Here is a 16,136-nt window from a genome sequence, read left to right as displayed (position 1 = left end):
GATAAGTTCATTTTTGTCATGCTTTAGATTCCACATATAAGTGATATCATATGGTATTTGTCTTTCTCTGTCTGGCGTATGAAAATCTTGAGGCCCATCTATGTTGCTGCAAGTGGCATTATTTCATTCTTTTTATGGCTGAGCAATATTCTATTGTGTATATGTGTGTGTGTGTGTGTGTATATATATATATATATATATATATATATATATATATATATATATATACCACATCTTTATCCATTCATCTGTCAGTGGACATTTAGGTTTTTCCCATGTCTTAGCTATTGTAAATAGTGCTGCTATGAACACTGAGGTGCATGAATCTTTTTTTTTTTTTTTTTTCTTTTGCGGTATGCAGGCCTCTCAATGTTGTGGCCTCTCCCGTTGTGGAGCACAGGCTCTGGACACTCAGGCTTAGCGGCCATGGCTCATGGGGCCTAGCCGCTCTGCAGCATGTGGGATCTTCCTGGACCGGGTGACGAACCCGTGTCCCCTGCATCAGCAGGCGGACTCTCAACCACTGCACCATCAGGGAAGCCCTCATGAATCTTCTTGAATTATAGTTTTATCCAGATACATGCACAGAAACGGGATTGCTGGATTGTATGGCAACTCTATTTGTAGTTTTTTAAGGAATCTCCATACTGTTTTCCATAGTGGCTGCACGAATTTACATTCCCACCAACAGTGTAGAAGGGTTCTTAACAGGCACCTTTTGATTCAACATTATTTACAAAAATAGGCAGCTGGTCAGCAGGCTTTCTGACCCTTGTTCAAGAGACACTCTCTGAAAAACACAAACCAGTCAAAAAATAGGCAAGATCTGAACAGCCACTATGTGGAAGATAGTGTGCCATTAGCCAGTAAGTATACAAACAGTTCAATCTCTCAAGTCACCAGAGAGTTCATGATCAAATTATCTCGCTGACAGCCCAGGAGGCCTTCAGGTACTTCTCCTAAGAGGCAGGAGGCAGCCATGCAAATTAGATCAGTGATGAGAGCATCTTGGGGCAGCTCTCCCCACCCAGAACGAGGGGGCCATCACTGTCTATTCTTTACTTACATTGAGAGTATTCAAGACCCTCCTTGGAGCCTTCAGATACATGTAAAAACTGTATATCCTGCCATTTAGCAAGTAAGGGAGGCAAGACCGCATCTGGTGAAATCACCAGTAAGATGCAGAGAAAATTTCCAGACCGTCCTTCATGAAGGTTAAATTCTTTCTTCACGAGAGGAGAATTGGACAATGGGATCACAGAGCAGAGGCAGAGAGATTTCCAAAGTCCTTTCTGCTTGGTCAGCTGTCATATGCTTCCTCTGAATATTGCTGATCGCAAACATTTTATTTATTTATTTATTTTAATAGATCTTTATTGTCATATAACTGCTTCACAATACTGTGTTAATTTCTGCTGTACAACAAAGTGAATCAGCCATGTGAATACATATATCCCCATATCCCTTCCCTCTTGAGCCTCCCTCCCATCCTCTCTATCCCACCTCTCTAGGTCATCGCAAAGTACTGAGCTGATCTCCCTGTGCTATGCTACTGCTTCCCACTAGCTATCTATTTTACATTCAGTAGTGTATATATGTCCACACCACTCTCTCACTTCGTCCCAGCTTACCCTTCCCCCTCCCCTTGTCCTCAAGTCCATTCTCTGTGTCTACCTCTTTATTCCTGCCCTGCAACTAGGTTCATTAGTATCAATTTTTTTTTAGATTCCATATATATGTGTTAGCATACAGTATTTGTTTTCCTCTTTCTCATGTACTTCACTCTGTATGACAGAGTCTATGTCCATCCACCTGACTACAAATAACTCAATTTCATTTCTTTTTATGGCTGAGTAATATTCCATTGTATATATGTGCCACATCTTCTTTATCCATTCATCTGTCAATGGACATTTAGGTTGCTTCCATGTCTTGGCTACTGTAAATAGTGCTGCAGTGAACATTGGGATACATGTCTCTTGTTGAATTACGGTTTTCTCAGGGTATATGCCCAGTAGTGGGATTGCTGGGTCATATGATAGTTCTATTTTTAGTTTTTTAAGGAACCTCCCTACCGTTTTCCATAGTGGTTGTATCAATTTACATTCCCACCAACAGTGCAGGAGGGTTCCCTTTTCACCACATCCTTTCCAGCATTTATTGTTTCTAGATTTTTTCATAATAGCCATTCTGACCACTGTGAGGTGATACCTCATTATAGTTTTGATTTGCATTTCTCTGATGATTACTGTTGAGCATCTTTTCATGTACTTCTAGCCCATCTGTATATCTTCCTTGGTGAAATGTCTATTTAGGTCTTCTGCCCATTTTTTAATTGGATTGTTTGCTTTTTTGATATTGAGCTCCATGAGCTGCTTGTATATTTTGGAAATTATTCCTTTGTTCTTTCATTTGCAAATATTTTCTCCCATTCTGAGGGTTGTCTTTTTGTCATGTTTATGGGTTTCCTTTGCTGTGCAAAATCTTTTAAGTTTAATTAAGTCCCATTCCTTTATTTTTGTTTTTATTTCCATTATTCTAGGAGGTGGGTCAAAAAAGATCTTGCTGTGGTTTATGTCAAAGAGTGTTTTTCCTATGTTTTCTTCTAAGAGTTTTATAGTGTCTGGTCTTACATTTAGGTCTTTAATCCATTTTGAGTTTATTTTTGTGTTTGGTGTTAGTGTTCTAATTTCATTCTTTTACATGTATCTGTCCAGTTTTCCCAGCACCACTTATTGAAGAGGCTGTCCTTTCTCCACGGTATGTTCTTGCCTCCCTTGTTGTAAATTAGATAACCATATGTGTGTGAGTTTATCTCTGGGCATTCTATCCTGTACCATTGATCTATATTGCTGTTTTTGTGCCAGTACCTTACTGTCTTGGTTACTGTAGCTTTGTGGTATAGTTTGAAATCAGGGAGCCTGATTCTTCCAACTCCATTTTTCTTTCTCAAGGTTGCTGTGGCTATTCGGGGTCTTTTGTATTTCCATACGAATTGTAAAATTTTTTGTTCTAATTCTGTGAAAAATGCCATTGGTAGTTTGATAGGTATTGCCTTGAATCTGTAGATTGCTTTAGGTAGTAGAGTCATTTTCACAATACTGGTTCTTCCAATACAAGAACACGGTATGTTTCTCCATCTCTTTATGTCATCTTTGATTTCTTTCATCAGTGTCTTACAGTTTTTTTTAGTACGTCTTTCACCTCCTTAGGCAGGTTTATTCCTAGGTATTTTATTCTTTTTATTGCGATGGTGAATGGGATTGTTTCCTTAATTTCTCTTTCTGATTTCTTGTTGGTGGTGTATAGGAATGTCAGATATTTCTGTGCATTAATTCTGTATCCTGCAACCTTACCAAATTCATTGATTAGTTCTAGTAGTTTTCTGGTGGCATCTTTAGGATTTTCTATGTATAGTATCATGTCATCTGCAAACAGTGACAGTTTTACTTCTTCTTTTCCAATTTGTATTCCTTTATTTCTTTTTCTTCTCTGATTGCCATGGCTAGGACTTCCAAAACTATGTTGAATAATAGTGGTGAGAGTGGACATCCTTGTCTTGTTTATGATCTTAGTGGAAATGCTTTCAGTTTTTCACAGTTAATTATGCTGCTTGCTGTGGGTTTGTCATATATGGCCTTTATTATGTTGAGGTAGGTTCCCTCTTTGCACATTTTCTGGAGATTTTTTATCATAAGTAAGTGTTGAATTTTGTCCAAAGTTTTTTCTGCATCTGTTGAGATGATCATATTGTTTTAATTCCTTAATTAGTTAATGTGGTGTATCACATTGATTGATTTGCATATTTTGAAGAATCCTTGTATCCCTGGGATAAATCCCATTAGATAGTGGTGTATGATCCTTTTAATGTGTTGCTGGATTCTGTTAGCTAGTATTTTGTTCAGGATTTTTGCATGTATGTTCGTCAGTGATTTTGGTCTATAATTTCCTTTTTCTGTGATATCTTTTTCTGGTTTTTGTTTCAGGGTGATGGTGCCTCCGTAGAATGAATTTGGGAGTGTTTCTCCCTCTGCAATTTTTTGGAAGAGTTTGAGAAGGATAGGTGTTAGCCCTTCTCTTAATTTTTGATAGAGTTTGCCTGTGAAGCCATCTGGTCCTGGACTTTTGTTTGTTGGAAGATTTTTAATTGCAGTTTCAATTTCATTACTGTGATAGGTCTGTTTATATTTTCTAATTCTTCCTGGTTCAGTCTGGGAAAATTGTACCTTTCCAAGAATTTGTCCATTTCTTTGTGGTTGTCCATTTTATTTTCATATAGTTATCTGTAGTAGTCTCTTATAATCCTTTGTATTTCTGTAGTGTCAGTTGTGATTTCTCCTTTTTAGTTTCTAATTTTATTGATTGATGTCCTCTCCCTTTTTTTCTCTATGAGTCTGGATAAGAGTTTATCAATTTTGTTTATCTTCTCAAAGAAGCAGCTTTTAGTTTTATTGACCTTTGCTATTGTTTTCTTTGTTTCTGTTTCATTTATTTCTGCTCTGATATTTATGCTTTCTTTCCTTCTACTGACTTTGGGTATTTTTGTTCTTCTTTCTCTAGTTTTAAGTGTAGGATTAGATTTTTTATTTGAGATTTTTCTTGTTTCTTGAGGTGAGATTGAATTTCTATAAACTTCCCTATTAGAACAGCCTTTGCTTTGTCCCATAGATTTTGGATCATCGTGTTTTCATTGTTATTTGTTTCTATGTATTTTTTAATTTCTTCTTTGATTTCTTCACTGATCTCTTGGTTATTTAGTAGTGCACTGTTTAGCCTCCTATATTTGTGTTTTGTACAGTTTTCTTTTCCTGTAACTGATTTCCAATAACATAGCGTTGTGTTCCAAAAAGATGCTTGACATGATTTCAATTGTCTTAAATTTTCCAAGGCTTGATTTGTGACCCAAGATGTGATCTATCTGGGAGAATGTTCCACGTGCACTTGAGCAGAAATTGTATTCTTCCTCTTTTGGGTAGAATGTTCTGTAAATATCAATTAAATCTATCTGATATATTGTGTCATTTAAAGATTATGTTTCCTTATTTATTTTCTGTTTGGATGATCTGTCCATTCATGTAAGTGGCGTGTTAAAATCCCCACTATTATTGTGTTACTGTTGATTTCTCCTTTCATGGTTGTTAGCATTTGCCTTATTTATTGAGGTGCTCCTATGCTGGGTGCATAAATATTTATAATTGTTATATCTTCTTCTTGGATTGATCCTTTGATCATTATGTAGTGTCCTTCTTTGTCTCTTGTAGTAGTCTTTATTTTAAAGTCTATTTTATCTGATACGAGTATTGCTCCTCCAGCTTTCTTTTCGCTTCCATTTGCATGGAATATCTTTTTCCATTCCTTCACTTTCAGTTTGTATATGTCCCTAGGTCTGAAGTGAATCTCTTGTAGACAGCATATATCTGAATCTTGTTTTTTATCCATTCAGCCAGTCTGTTTCTTTTGGTTGGGGCCTTTAATCCATTTACATTCAAGGTTATTATCAACATGTATGTTCCTATTACCCTTTTCTTAATTGTTTTGGGTTTGTTTTTGTGGGTCTTTTTCTGCTCTTGTGTTTCCCACCTATAGAAGTTTCTTTAGCATTTGTTGTAAAGCTGGTTCGTTGGTGCTGAATTCTCTTAGGTTTTGCTTGTCTGAAAAGCTTTTGATTTCTCCATCAAATCTGAATGAGATCCTTGCTGGGTAGAGTAATCTTGGTTGTAGGTTTTTTCTTTCATCACTTTAAGTATATCCTGCCACTCCCTTCTGGCCTGCAGAGTTTCTGCTGAAAAATCAGTTGATAGCCTTATGGGGTTTCCTTTATATGTTATATTTGTTTTTCCCTTGCTACTTTTAATATTTGTAGTTTGAATTTAATTTTTGTTAGTTTGATTACTATGTGTCTTGGTGTGTTTTTCCTAGGGTTTATCCTGTACGGGACTCCCTGTGCTTCCTGGACTTGGGTGACTATTTCTTTTCCCATGTTAGGGAGGTTTTCAGCTCTAATCTCTTCAAATATTTTCTCAGATGCTTTCTTTTTCTCTGCTTCTTCTGGGACCCCTATAATTCGAATGTTGGTGTGTTTAGTGTTATCCCAGAGGTCTCTGAGTTTGTCTTCAATTCTTTTCATACTTTTTTCTTTATTGTGCTCCTTGGTGGTTATTTCCACCCTTTTGTCTTCCAGCTCACTTATTCGTTCTTCTGCCTCACTTATTCTGTTATTGATTCCTTTTAGTGTATTTTTCATTCAGTTATTGTGTTGTTCATTTCCATTTGTTTGTTCTTTAGTTCTTCTAGATCTTTGTTAAACACTTGTATTTTCTCAATGTGTGCTTCCCTTCTCTTTCCGAGATTCTGGATCATCTTTACAATCATTACTCTGAATTCTTTTTCAGGTAGATTACCTATTTCCTCTTTATTTATTTGGTCTTGCAGGTTTTTATATTGCTCCTTCATCTGTGACATATTTTTTTGCCATCTCTTTTTTTTTCTTTTTTTTTAATGAGTGGGATTGTGTTCCTGTCTTACTGGTTGTTTGGCCTGAGGCTTCCAGCACTGGAGTTTATAGGTTGTTGGGTAGAACTGGGTCTTGGTTCTGAGATGAGGACCTCCATGAGACCTCACTCTGATGAATATTCCCTGGGGTATGAGGTTCTCTGTTAGTCCAGTGGTTCAGACTCAGAGCTCCCACAGCAGGAGCTTTGGCCCAACCCCTGGCTTCTCAAGCAAGATCCCACAAGCCATGTGGGATGGCAAAAAAAAAAAAAAAAAGAGAACAATTACGAAGTAAAAAATAAAATTATACTAAGAAACTAACAGATATGTTAGAAAGAATATAAAAATAAAAATATAGATGAATCAACAACCAGAAGTTACAACAGTACCACAATAGTAAGAAAGAGGAGGAGGGAAAAGACAAAAACAAAAAAGAAAAGAAAAAAGAAAAAAAGGGGAAAAGGCTTGGCTGTGGGGGGTGGGGCCTAAGTAAGGGTGAGGTTTGGGTGGGTGGCAGGGCCTATGCTTAGGACCCACAGGGCTGGAAAAGGCACTGGGAGCTGTGGGGGGTGGTGCTTAGGCTCAAGGAAGAGAAGGGGCCAGGCATGCCCCCACCTCAGTCTCAGAGGGTGGAGGACCTCACCTGGGAGCCCAGCAGGCTTTCTGGGCTCAAGTGCGTGGGGGAAATGCCCTCCTCTCCTCTCCTGCTGCTCCTGCTCCTCCTGTCCTGGAGGGCCCCTCCCGCCTGCCTCTCCTGATCTCCCCAGCCTCCCTCCTATGCCCCCAAGCACCCACGTGGCCTGGAGGGGGCCTTGAAGGGCAGAGGCCTGGCCTGGGAGCTCAGCAGTTTCCCCAGACCCAAGTGGGTGGAACAGTCACCTTCTGCTCCTCTCCCCTCCTCCTGGAGCTCCCCTCCTCCCAGAGGGCCCCTCCCATCTGCCTCTCCTGATCTCCCTGGCCTCAGGGATGCCTATCCTCTCTGGCCTCCACTTCTCCTCCCCCCTCTGTCCTCCCACATCCTACCGGTTCACTTGGGGGTTCCTCCTGTCTCCTTGGGCGTCAGGGTCCCCCACCAGTGGGCGGCAGGTGCCCTAGTTGTGGGGAGATGCTCTATAATATTTTCTTACGATCATCTTAAATTTCGTGAGATCTACAGTAACGTGCCTTTATCATTTCTGATATTGGTAGGTTTTATCTTTTCTTTCTCTTTTTTTGATCAGTCTTGCTAGAAGTTTGTCAGTTTTATTAGTCAAAGAACGATTTTTTGGCCAGATTCAAGAATAACAAGGGAAGGTTTACAGTTCATATTTGTGCCCTGACTCATATTAGTATAAAGAGGAATATCAGGGATTTTCAATGAATCTTGAGAGAGATCTGGATATTCTGTTCAGACAGCACCTTTTTTTTTTTTCTGAAAACTTTGAAGAGTATGAGGTATTGTTAGCCGAGTTTGAGAGCGGTACATTGTTACTGTTATTTACATTTGTCTCAGATTAAGCAGGGCCTCTCATTCCTAAGGAAATGCATGGCAGCCCTGCCTAGAGGTTCGATTGGTCTTATCTGTGTAGACTTACTTTATGTTCTCCATTCAGTGTGGCACATGGTCTCACACAGTTTAGGTGTTGGGGTGGGAACTAGTTTCATGAAGGATAGAATCATTCAGAAGATTACTCTGTGCAGATTTGACTAAACTTGCAGCTCTAGGAATGCTACTGCCTTTTTAGGAAGGCAACTTAAGAAGTTATCATCTCAAGGCCCTTCGTTTCTTTTCTTAAAATAACCATATCATTTAAATCAACTGAGTTCTTTTCTGGAATACTACTTGGGAAGTCTAGAAGATATGAGGATTTGAGCCAGATCAAGCCACAAGTGAAGAGCTAGAATAGCCCAAAAGCTGAAAACAAATGAGTTTGTAGAGGGAAATGAAGTGCTACAGTGGGTTTCAAGGCCCAGTTGAAGGTTAGAGGCCAGGGTGGAAGATGCAGAAATGTTTTCATGTTCCATGTAGGTGGGCTGGAGTTAAAGACATCCCACAGCTGTCAAAGGCCAGCCAAATCCTTTGGGATGGAGCTTCCCATTAGTTTCTGCTCTTCTCCTGGCTCCTTCTGCAACATAAGGGCTGAAAAAATAATACATTTTAATTTCAGAATCTTCATTTGAAAATATTTGGGAATCAGACACTCCCCGATAATTGTTTCAATTTTTGAAGAGCACTTAACCTTGTATTATTTCAAAAAGAACTTTCTGTCAAGTGTGAATCCAGGGAGCAAAAGAAGCCAAGTACATAAAGGCTTGTAACTCTTTGTTCTCTTGTGGGAATTATTATTCTCTGTGGAATTATTGTGAATAAGACCCATTAAGGAAAGTTGACATTCTGACTTTTCATCTTCCACCCCACATCGTTGTTCACAGTTGGTCTGTACCCTGGTTGCCTGGTTGAGCTTCAGTGATGTCTGTGTTCCAGGTCATGATCTTGCTGTGCAATCAGCAAAGCTTCATCTGCACCCACGTTGACTACTGCCACCCTCACTGCTACCTGCACCACAGCCGCTCCTGTGCCCGGCTTGTCAGGGCCATTAAGCTGCTCTACGGAGACTCCGTGGACTCCCTCCGAGAAAGCAGCAGCGTCAGCAACGTGGCTCTCCGGGGCAAGAAGCAGAAAGAGGTGAGCGAATGATCACATGATAATATACCAATGATAGGGAAAATGATGTCCTAACAATCTTTTCTCTGGAAATGCAAACTTCAGCCCACTGCAGTTTCATAAACCAGGCTACAGATCTGGTTTCGAGCAAAATTAGAAGATGGGTACAAAAAAGACAAGTGCCAAAAGAAAAAAAAAAAAGACAAGTGCTTTGTCTTCGTGTCCATGAGCAAACATGGGCTCAACTCTTTTCCCAGGCTTATTTCTACAAATAAATATGAACTCAAAGGGGCACTGGTGATAAGTAGGTTGCTGTGGTAGGAAGAATAATGTCCTGCCAAAGATGTCCAATTTCTAATCCCTGGAACCTGTGAATATGCTACCTCACCTGGCAAAAGGGATTTTGCCTATGTGAGTAAGCTAAGTAGCTTATAATGGGGAGATTATCCTGGATTAGCCAAGTGGGCTGAACGTAGTCAGAGGTAGAGATGGAGATGTGATGACAGAAGCAGAGGTCAAAATGATGTAGGGCAGTGAATCCAGGCAGCCTCTAGAAGCTAGAAAGGGCAAGGAAATGGATGATTCCCCAGAACCTCCAGAAGGAACACAGCCCTGCCAATTCATTTTAGACTTCTGACCTAGAGAACTGTTAAGATAATAAATTTGTGTTATTTTTTTGCCAGGAAGATATTACTGATTTGTTACAGCAGTAATAGGAGACTGATACAGTTATAGCAGTAATAGGAGACTGATACAGTTATAGCTTAAGAAATAAGCAATAAATGGCCCAACTGTTCACTGATAAATAATAGAGTCAAATCAGACTAAAGGAAACTTCTTCAAGAAACTATTACATTTTCTAAGCATTCAGCTGCACTTTCTTGAAAACTGAACAGCTGAGCTGGCAGAAGATGCAGACAGTAACCAGGGCTGCCATGCTTCTGCCAGGGAAGCCCTGAGTTACCCATCTGCCCCTGAACAGGTGTGATGGCCAAGATGCTCGACTGCATGATGCTGGCCACCCCTGAAGCTGCTTCTCACAAGTGCATCTGCCAAGAGATTTTTATATAATCCCTATTCATTTCGATGAGCATTCATTGTGCACCTGCTGTTGGCACAATATGAGGCCAGATATTCTTGGAGAAATAAAAATATAATTAAGCAGGAGTAGAGGATATTTCTGTTGATACTACAGAGTTTGTGAACCAGGTTTGGTGGGGTAGGAGGATGGCAGTAAAATACAAATCAAGCTAGAGAATATAAACAATAACAAAAAATGCACAGTTGAGTTGTATATTAATCTGTAATGCTTTAGCACTCACAAAAGGGATTTATTTAATTATGATTTTTTAAATTATGCAAGCAATATGGGTATATGGAAGAAATTTTGGCTAATACAAGAGCTCCTAAAGAGATCCTAAAGAAAAAAAAATATGTGTCTCATGCATATCTTAAGTGTGCTAATTTGCCTTCTGGAATATGACCTTTTAGTATTTTCTTCAAAGCATATGTATGAGAGTATAAGGTAGGTATACATCATTGACAAAGTACTTTTTGATTCTTGCAAATCTTGTGCAGGGGATACTCTTCATCACATTTTACAGATGAAAATGTTGAGGTTCAGAAAGATGGGATTGTCCACAGTTCACATCTAGAACAGCTAGACTTTAATTTATAAACATGGAATTTCAAAGTCAGGGCTTTTTCAACTAGACTCTATTGCATCTCCTGGTATTCAAACTACACAAATTCTGAGGGGAAATCAGGTGGGGAAACTACATGAACTGCTAAATGATGACATAAAAAGAAAAATATGTATGAGTATATGTGTTTGTATGTGTATGCATGTACATAGACATGCATTTATGTTTGAGATACATGTATGTACATACATGTATCTCAAATATAAATGACACTACATACAAAGAAAACCTATTTTTACTTAAGTAAGTTCTCCTTCACATAAAAATTCCCTTAGCTTTAGAAGAAAACCATATATGTTGAAAATTGTAAAAATACGCCAACCTAGTGTTCATTGTTCATCATGCACACGCTGAGATTTCTTACTTCGATACCTTTGCTCCAGCTGTATCTTCACCTGTAATCTACACATGGCTGAACCCAAACATCCTTCAAGATCCAACTCAAGTGCTACCTCCTTCTTTTCTGATCTCCCTAGCGTTTACCACAGGGCATACTGTAGGTGGATGATTAATGACATTTTCTATTCCTTCTTCCTCTAAACTACAATGATGGTTTACTTGTGCTTTTCACATCCTTCATTCAATTATTCATTCATTCATTGATCCATCCATCCATGCGTCTATTCAGCAAATTTTAAAGAGATTCTGGACCATGCTGAGTCCATACTGTGTTGGGTATAATAATGGCCAAAGAGATATGGCCCTACCCTTGTAAGGTGCACACAGTCTAGTCTAGAGACAGAAATTAATCAAATAAGCATCCCAAGTTGATGTAAAATTGCAACAATGACAAGCACAATGAAGGAGAAGCACTCTGTGCTGAGAAATCTTATGAATAAGACTTTGAGCCAAGGATGATGGTTGGAGCACGGAGGACCGTGGTGCCTGATGAGGCTGCACAAGCAGGTAGAGAGCAGACCAGGTTGACCCTCTGAGGCCTTGGGAAGGATTTTAGTCTTTATCCTGTGAATAGTGACAAGCACTGAGAGGTTTTTAAGATTGTTCTGCCTGCAAAGTGGGGCTACTTACATCCCTATTTCTCTTCTCAATTATAAAGCTTCTTGAGAACTGAGGCAGTCTTACACATTTTGTATCCTGTGTGATACCTAACAGAGAACCTCACTATGGCAGAGAGACTATAATATTGAATGAGTGAGTGGGCTATAGAGTTCTATGGTGTTTCATGAGTGCCTTTCACCTCTGGCCCATCCAGGACACTGGCCTGAAGCAGCAGAAAAGGTTACCAACCTTACATGTTGCTTACGTTGTTGAAAGGGAAAGTAAAGCAAGAGTATAAGTGTTCCCTAACCCTCACACATTTAAATTAGTCATGCAGGTGGAGAGCTGAAAAGATGTATAGAGTCTTCTGTGATAAACATTTTATTTCCAAAATGCAAGCCTCCTGTTCAAGCTTCTTTTTTATTCTCTCATGATGTTTCCATTTGCCTGTTCTGAATCTGTCACATAAATGAACAATGCCCACATTTTCAGAACCCAAATGAAAACAGAGTAGGCAATAAATCAAGAATAAAAACAGTTATTCTGATTAAAATCGAGACTTATGAGCAATTGGTATTTCATTCGTGTTTCCTTTTTAATTGGTTTTTATGGCAGAATATATTTGTGGCAGCTAGTACATTTTGTAACCCATCTAACTCTGATCAATCTGCTAATCTACATTTCAGTGCTCAGAGACTCACTGTACATTCTGTTAGTCTGTTTTAGTGCACTTCCAAATTTGAGAGGTTTAGATAAGCTATCATTACATATACCACCTTCACCAAAAGGTGATTTCACCAAAGAATTCTTTGATTTTTCCTGTATATCTGTACCTTGTCTAATGCTATGTTCTAAACATAGTAATGTGCAATTAGTGCTTACTGATGGAAATGGGTGGATAAAACATTTTTTCCTTTCAGCCAAAAAGGAGAGGTAACTAAAAGGTTATAGGTACCCAAAAAAAGAAAGAGCATAGTGTCCATAAATTTTGTGAAGCCAGTGTGAATGGCAAGAGACCACCTGATTTCCTGCAGGACTAATATTTTTCTAAAGCTATGGAAAACACAGCTGTGAGGCCAAGACCAAACCCTAGGTCTTGATTTCATGGGGCAGAATTACTCTTCACCATGACATACATAACTCCTATGTCAAAGATGTATGAGACACAAAGGGTCTGGGTTACCTCTGGGGAAATACTATACTTCTATTGGCATGTTTCTTTCCAGAAATATGAGGCAGTCCCTTTCCCAAAGAACCCAGTAGGCTGACTCCAATTTTCCCAAATTTTAAATACCTCATTATTTCCACAGTGTTATCATCATTTATGACATGTATCTCCTTTTCTACTTATCTTGAATTTTCATTTGTTTGCTAGCTGTCTCTCCTGGTAAGATACACTCTCCAGAAGGGCCAGTATCATGGAGGTTTTGCTCCTCAGCATATCCTCAGAAGTTAGCCCTGTTCCTGGCATATGGTTAATTCTTCATAAACATACTTGAATTATTAAATGAATAAGTAAAATTTTTACTTAAACTAATTACGTATTATGCCTCCGTTGTCAATAATATTTTGTTGTGACTAATAGAAACCCATTGAAATTTGTTCAAATAATTAGAGTGTCTTCAAGGGATATAGCAGAATCTCATGAAACCAAGGACAGGTGGGAAACACAGTCAAGCCTCAAAGAAATGAGATCCAAAGCTGCTGTCCATCTCAGGGTGGACAGAGTCTCTCATCTCTGCTTCTTTCTGCATCATCTCTGTCTGCTGACTCATCTCTGTCCCCTGACCAGCAACCCCTGCTTTATTCATCTTATACTTAGACTGAAGTCTCAAGGTTGCATCATCATTTCTCAGCCCTAGTAAACATCACTAAATGAATCAGACTCAGTCCCCTAATTCCCTAGGACAGGAATTTGATGGGACCAACCCCTCCTCTTTCTGATCCAAATACCACAAGTGATAATTCCCTAGACAGTTAAAGGATTGGTTTTGCACTACAGATTTTATCCATAGTGGTCAGGATGAGGACAAGAAAGAGGGAGCCAATTATAATGAATATGTCCAAGATATATAAATAGAAGAAAATTACAGTAGTCCAAGTTCTACACCATCCCATAGCAAGCATGTCCCAGTATCCCTGCCAGCTCTTGGGACTGTATAACGTCCTCCCACTGACCATAGCTGCCTCTGGTAGATAGACTCAACAATGAATGACATCCTCTATTAGTGTTCAAATCTGTCCTTCAGTCTTGGGTTACTAGTTTTAGTTTTCTTGCAAAGTCCCTGATTGATGTGTGTTTCCAACCACCACCTACATCTTACAGTCCAGTGAAATTTCTAACTCTTCAGGAACCACTAATAACCAATAAATGCCTTCAGAACCAGCCTCCTACTCCATCCATTTTCTTACTCTCTTCTAGCCAAGTTTTACACCACGTTACCAAAGCAAAAAGCAACTGATGATAATGTTGTTAGTCTGAGTCAGGGTCACACCAGTAGAGGACTTTAAGGACCTCACATAAGGTACCCAAGTGCCCATCACACGTGTACCCATCTTTAATACCTGTTTTCAGGCCTGAACAAGTCATTCAAGAAGAATTCCTAGCCCATCACCCTAGTGTAAAAGCCTTTCCAATTCCCTTCCCTTTCCACTAAAACAAACATCCTAATTATCTTGAAGCCAGCAGAACACACCAGGCTTCTTAAGGAAGCATGGCAGGATATTAAATGTTTGATATTTGAGAAGCTTGACTTATACCTTCTGTCCCCAGCAGACAGGATTAAACAGAAGCCTACATTTCACAGAGTGTGAGAAACAGACATAAATGTTTGTCCTTTTTCCTCTGAGTATTTTTCTGTATCTGCTTGCTTAAAATTCCTATTAATTAATCAAAAGTATTGTTCTAAGGTAACCCTGAAAAGATAAAATGTCCAGCCAAAGGAGAAAGCAATAAAATATTTTTAAAAATTAAAAATCAATTTTAAAATAACTCTAACGACCTGGGGAATATTCATCATAAAATCACAGTGAAATGAAATGTTTAAAACTGCGTACCACATATATGGCATCGTCACAGCTTTGCTAAGATGCATAGGGGGACAAAGGGCTGAAAGGAACCAAATAATGTCCACCACTGAGTTGAGGATTATAAGGATTTTTATTTTCTTCTTCATAGTTTTTTTTTTTTGTGTATTTTCCAGGTATTCTGCAATTTACATTTTTTAAATAAATAGAATAAAAGAAGAAAGATGCCACTTTTTAAATACCTTGATTTTTTACAAAGTCAGATACACCCCTATATTTATATGGAAAATGATTGCCATGTATGATTTTAGAAGTTTTCAAATTATATAAAATAAGCATGATATTTATACTATATTTTGCTTTTACATTCACAGGGGGGAAATAAAGCATTGCAGGATTTCTCTCCCCAGATGATATTTATTCCCAAGCAGGATTTCTCTCCCCAAATGATATGTGTTCCCAAGTATGTGCCTCCGCTTTTTTTTTTTTTTTTTTTAATCTTTAGAAAACACAGCAAGAGCTCTGATTCATTTGTTTCCAAGTAGATTCGTTTAAAAGTTCATTCCATACTGGTCACATAACAGATGCATTGTCTTGGGTCTTTTTGTCAGAGTTTTGAAAGACTTTCTTGGAACATGCCTGTACTTTTGAGATTTGCTTTTTCTTTCAAAATATCTCCATCTATAACACTGTGAAGCTCTGTTCAGAAATTCTTAAGGAGTTCAGTTGTTTTCCCTTGGCACCAAGGGAGAGAGTGTTTCATTGACATGTCACTGGAAAAACAGATGAGCATTTATACTGTGCAAAGGGATGGATTCCCTGTTTGCACAGCCTGGAGTGCAAAACTGGAGGCATCAGGACTCAGGATAAATAAACAAGGGTCTGCCACCACTGGAGCAATCATTCTCCCAGCTGCTCTGTCCACTCCATTCCTTGGCACTTAGAGAGTCAGGGGAAGAAAATGTCTCCTCCGTGTGTATGCAGATGTCAGGCCTATTCTGGACCCTGGTTGAGGGGACAATTTCAAAGAAGAGCTTCTGCCTCCAATAGACAAGTATGGGTTTAAAAAAAAAAAAACAACACTTTACCTGGATGATGGATGCTATGAACTCATACTTCGTTGATGAGTCTTTTATCTTTCACTTCCTAACCCTCCTCTGTGAAACATTTTCTCTTCCAAATAATCAACTTGTAACATCCAACCCTTTAAAGAGATTATTAGAGAGAGTGGCTTTTAACTGGCAATATTTAAAAAGATTTGTGTTTTTAAC

At 38.8% G+C, this 16,136-nt stretch overlaps 1 protein-coding gene across 5 annotated transcripts in view; it reads left to right on the top strand.

Annotated features, from left to right (window-relative positions):
- The window catches only part of UNC80 (unc-80 homolog, NALCN channel complex subunit), a gene marked incomplete at both ends in the record, with an annotated part of 239,774 nt that overhangs the window by 135,131 nt on the left and 88,507 nt on the right, over positions 1 to 16,136 (top strand). For all 5 annotated transcript variants that reach the window (XM_079710608.1, XM_079710606.1, XM_079710605.1 and 2 more), the window contains one exon: positions 8,957 to 9,157. In XM_079710608.1, coding sequence (XP_079566734.1) covers positions 8,957 to 9,157 — 201 coding nt within the window. The remainder of the gene's footprint in view (positions 1 to 8,956; positions 9,158 to 16,136) is intronic.

The sequence above is a fragment of the Hyperoodon ampullatus genome, assembly GCF_949752795.1.
Source record: "Hyperoodon ampullatus genome assembly, chromosome: 8".
In the NCBI taxonomy this organism is placed as follows: domain Eukaryota; kingdom Metazoa; phylum Chordata; class Mammalia; order Artiodactyla; family Ziphiidae; genus Hyperoodon; species Hyperoodon ampullatus.
Note: the sequence above shows the minus strand (reverse complement) of the source record. Positions and strands in the feature narration are given on the sequence as shown.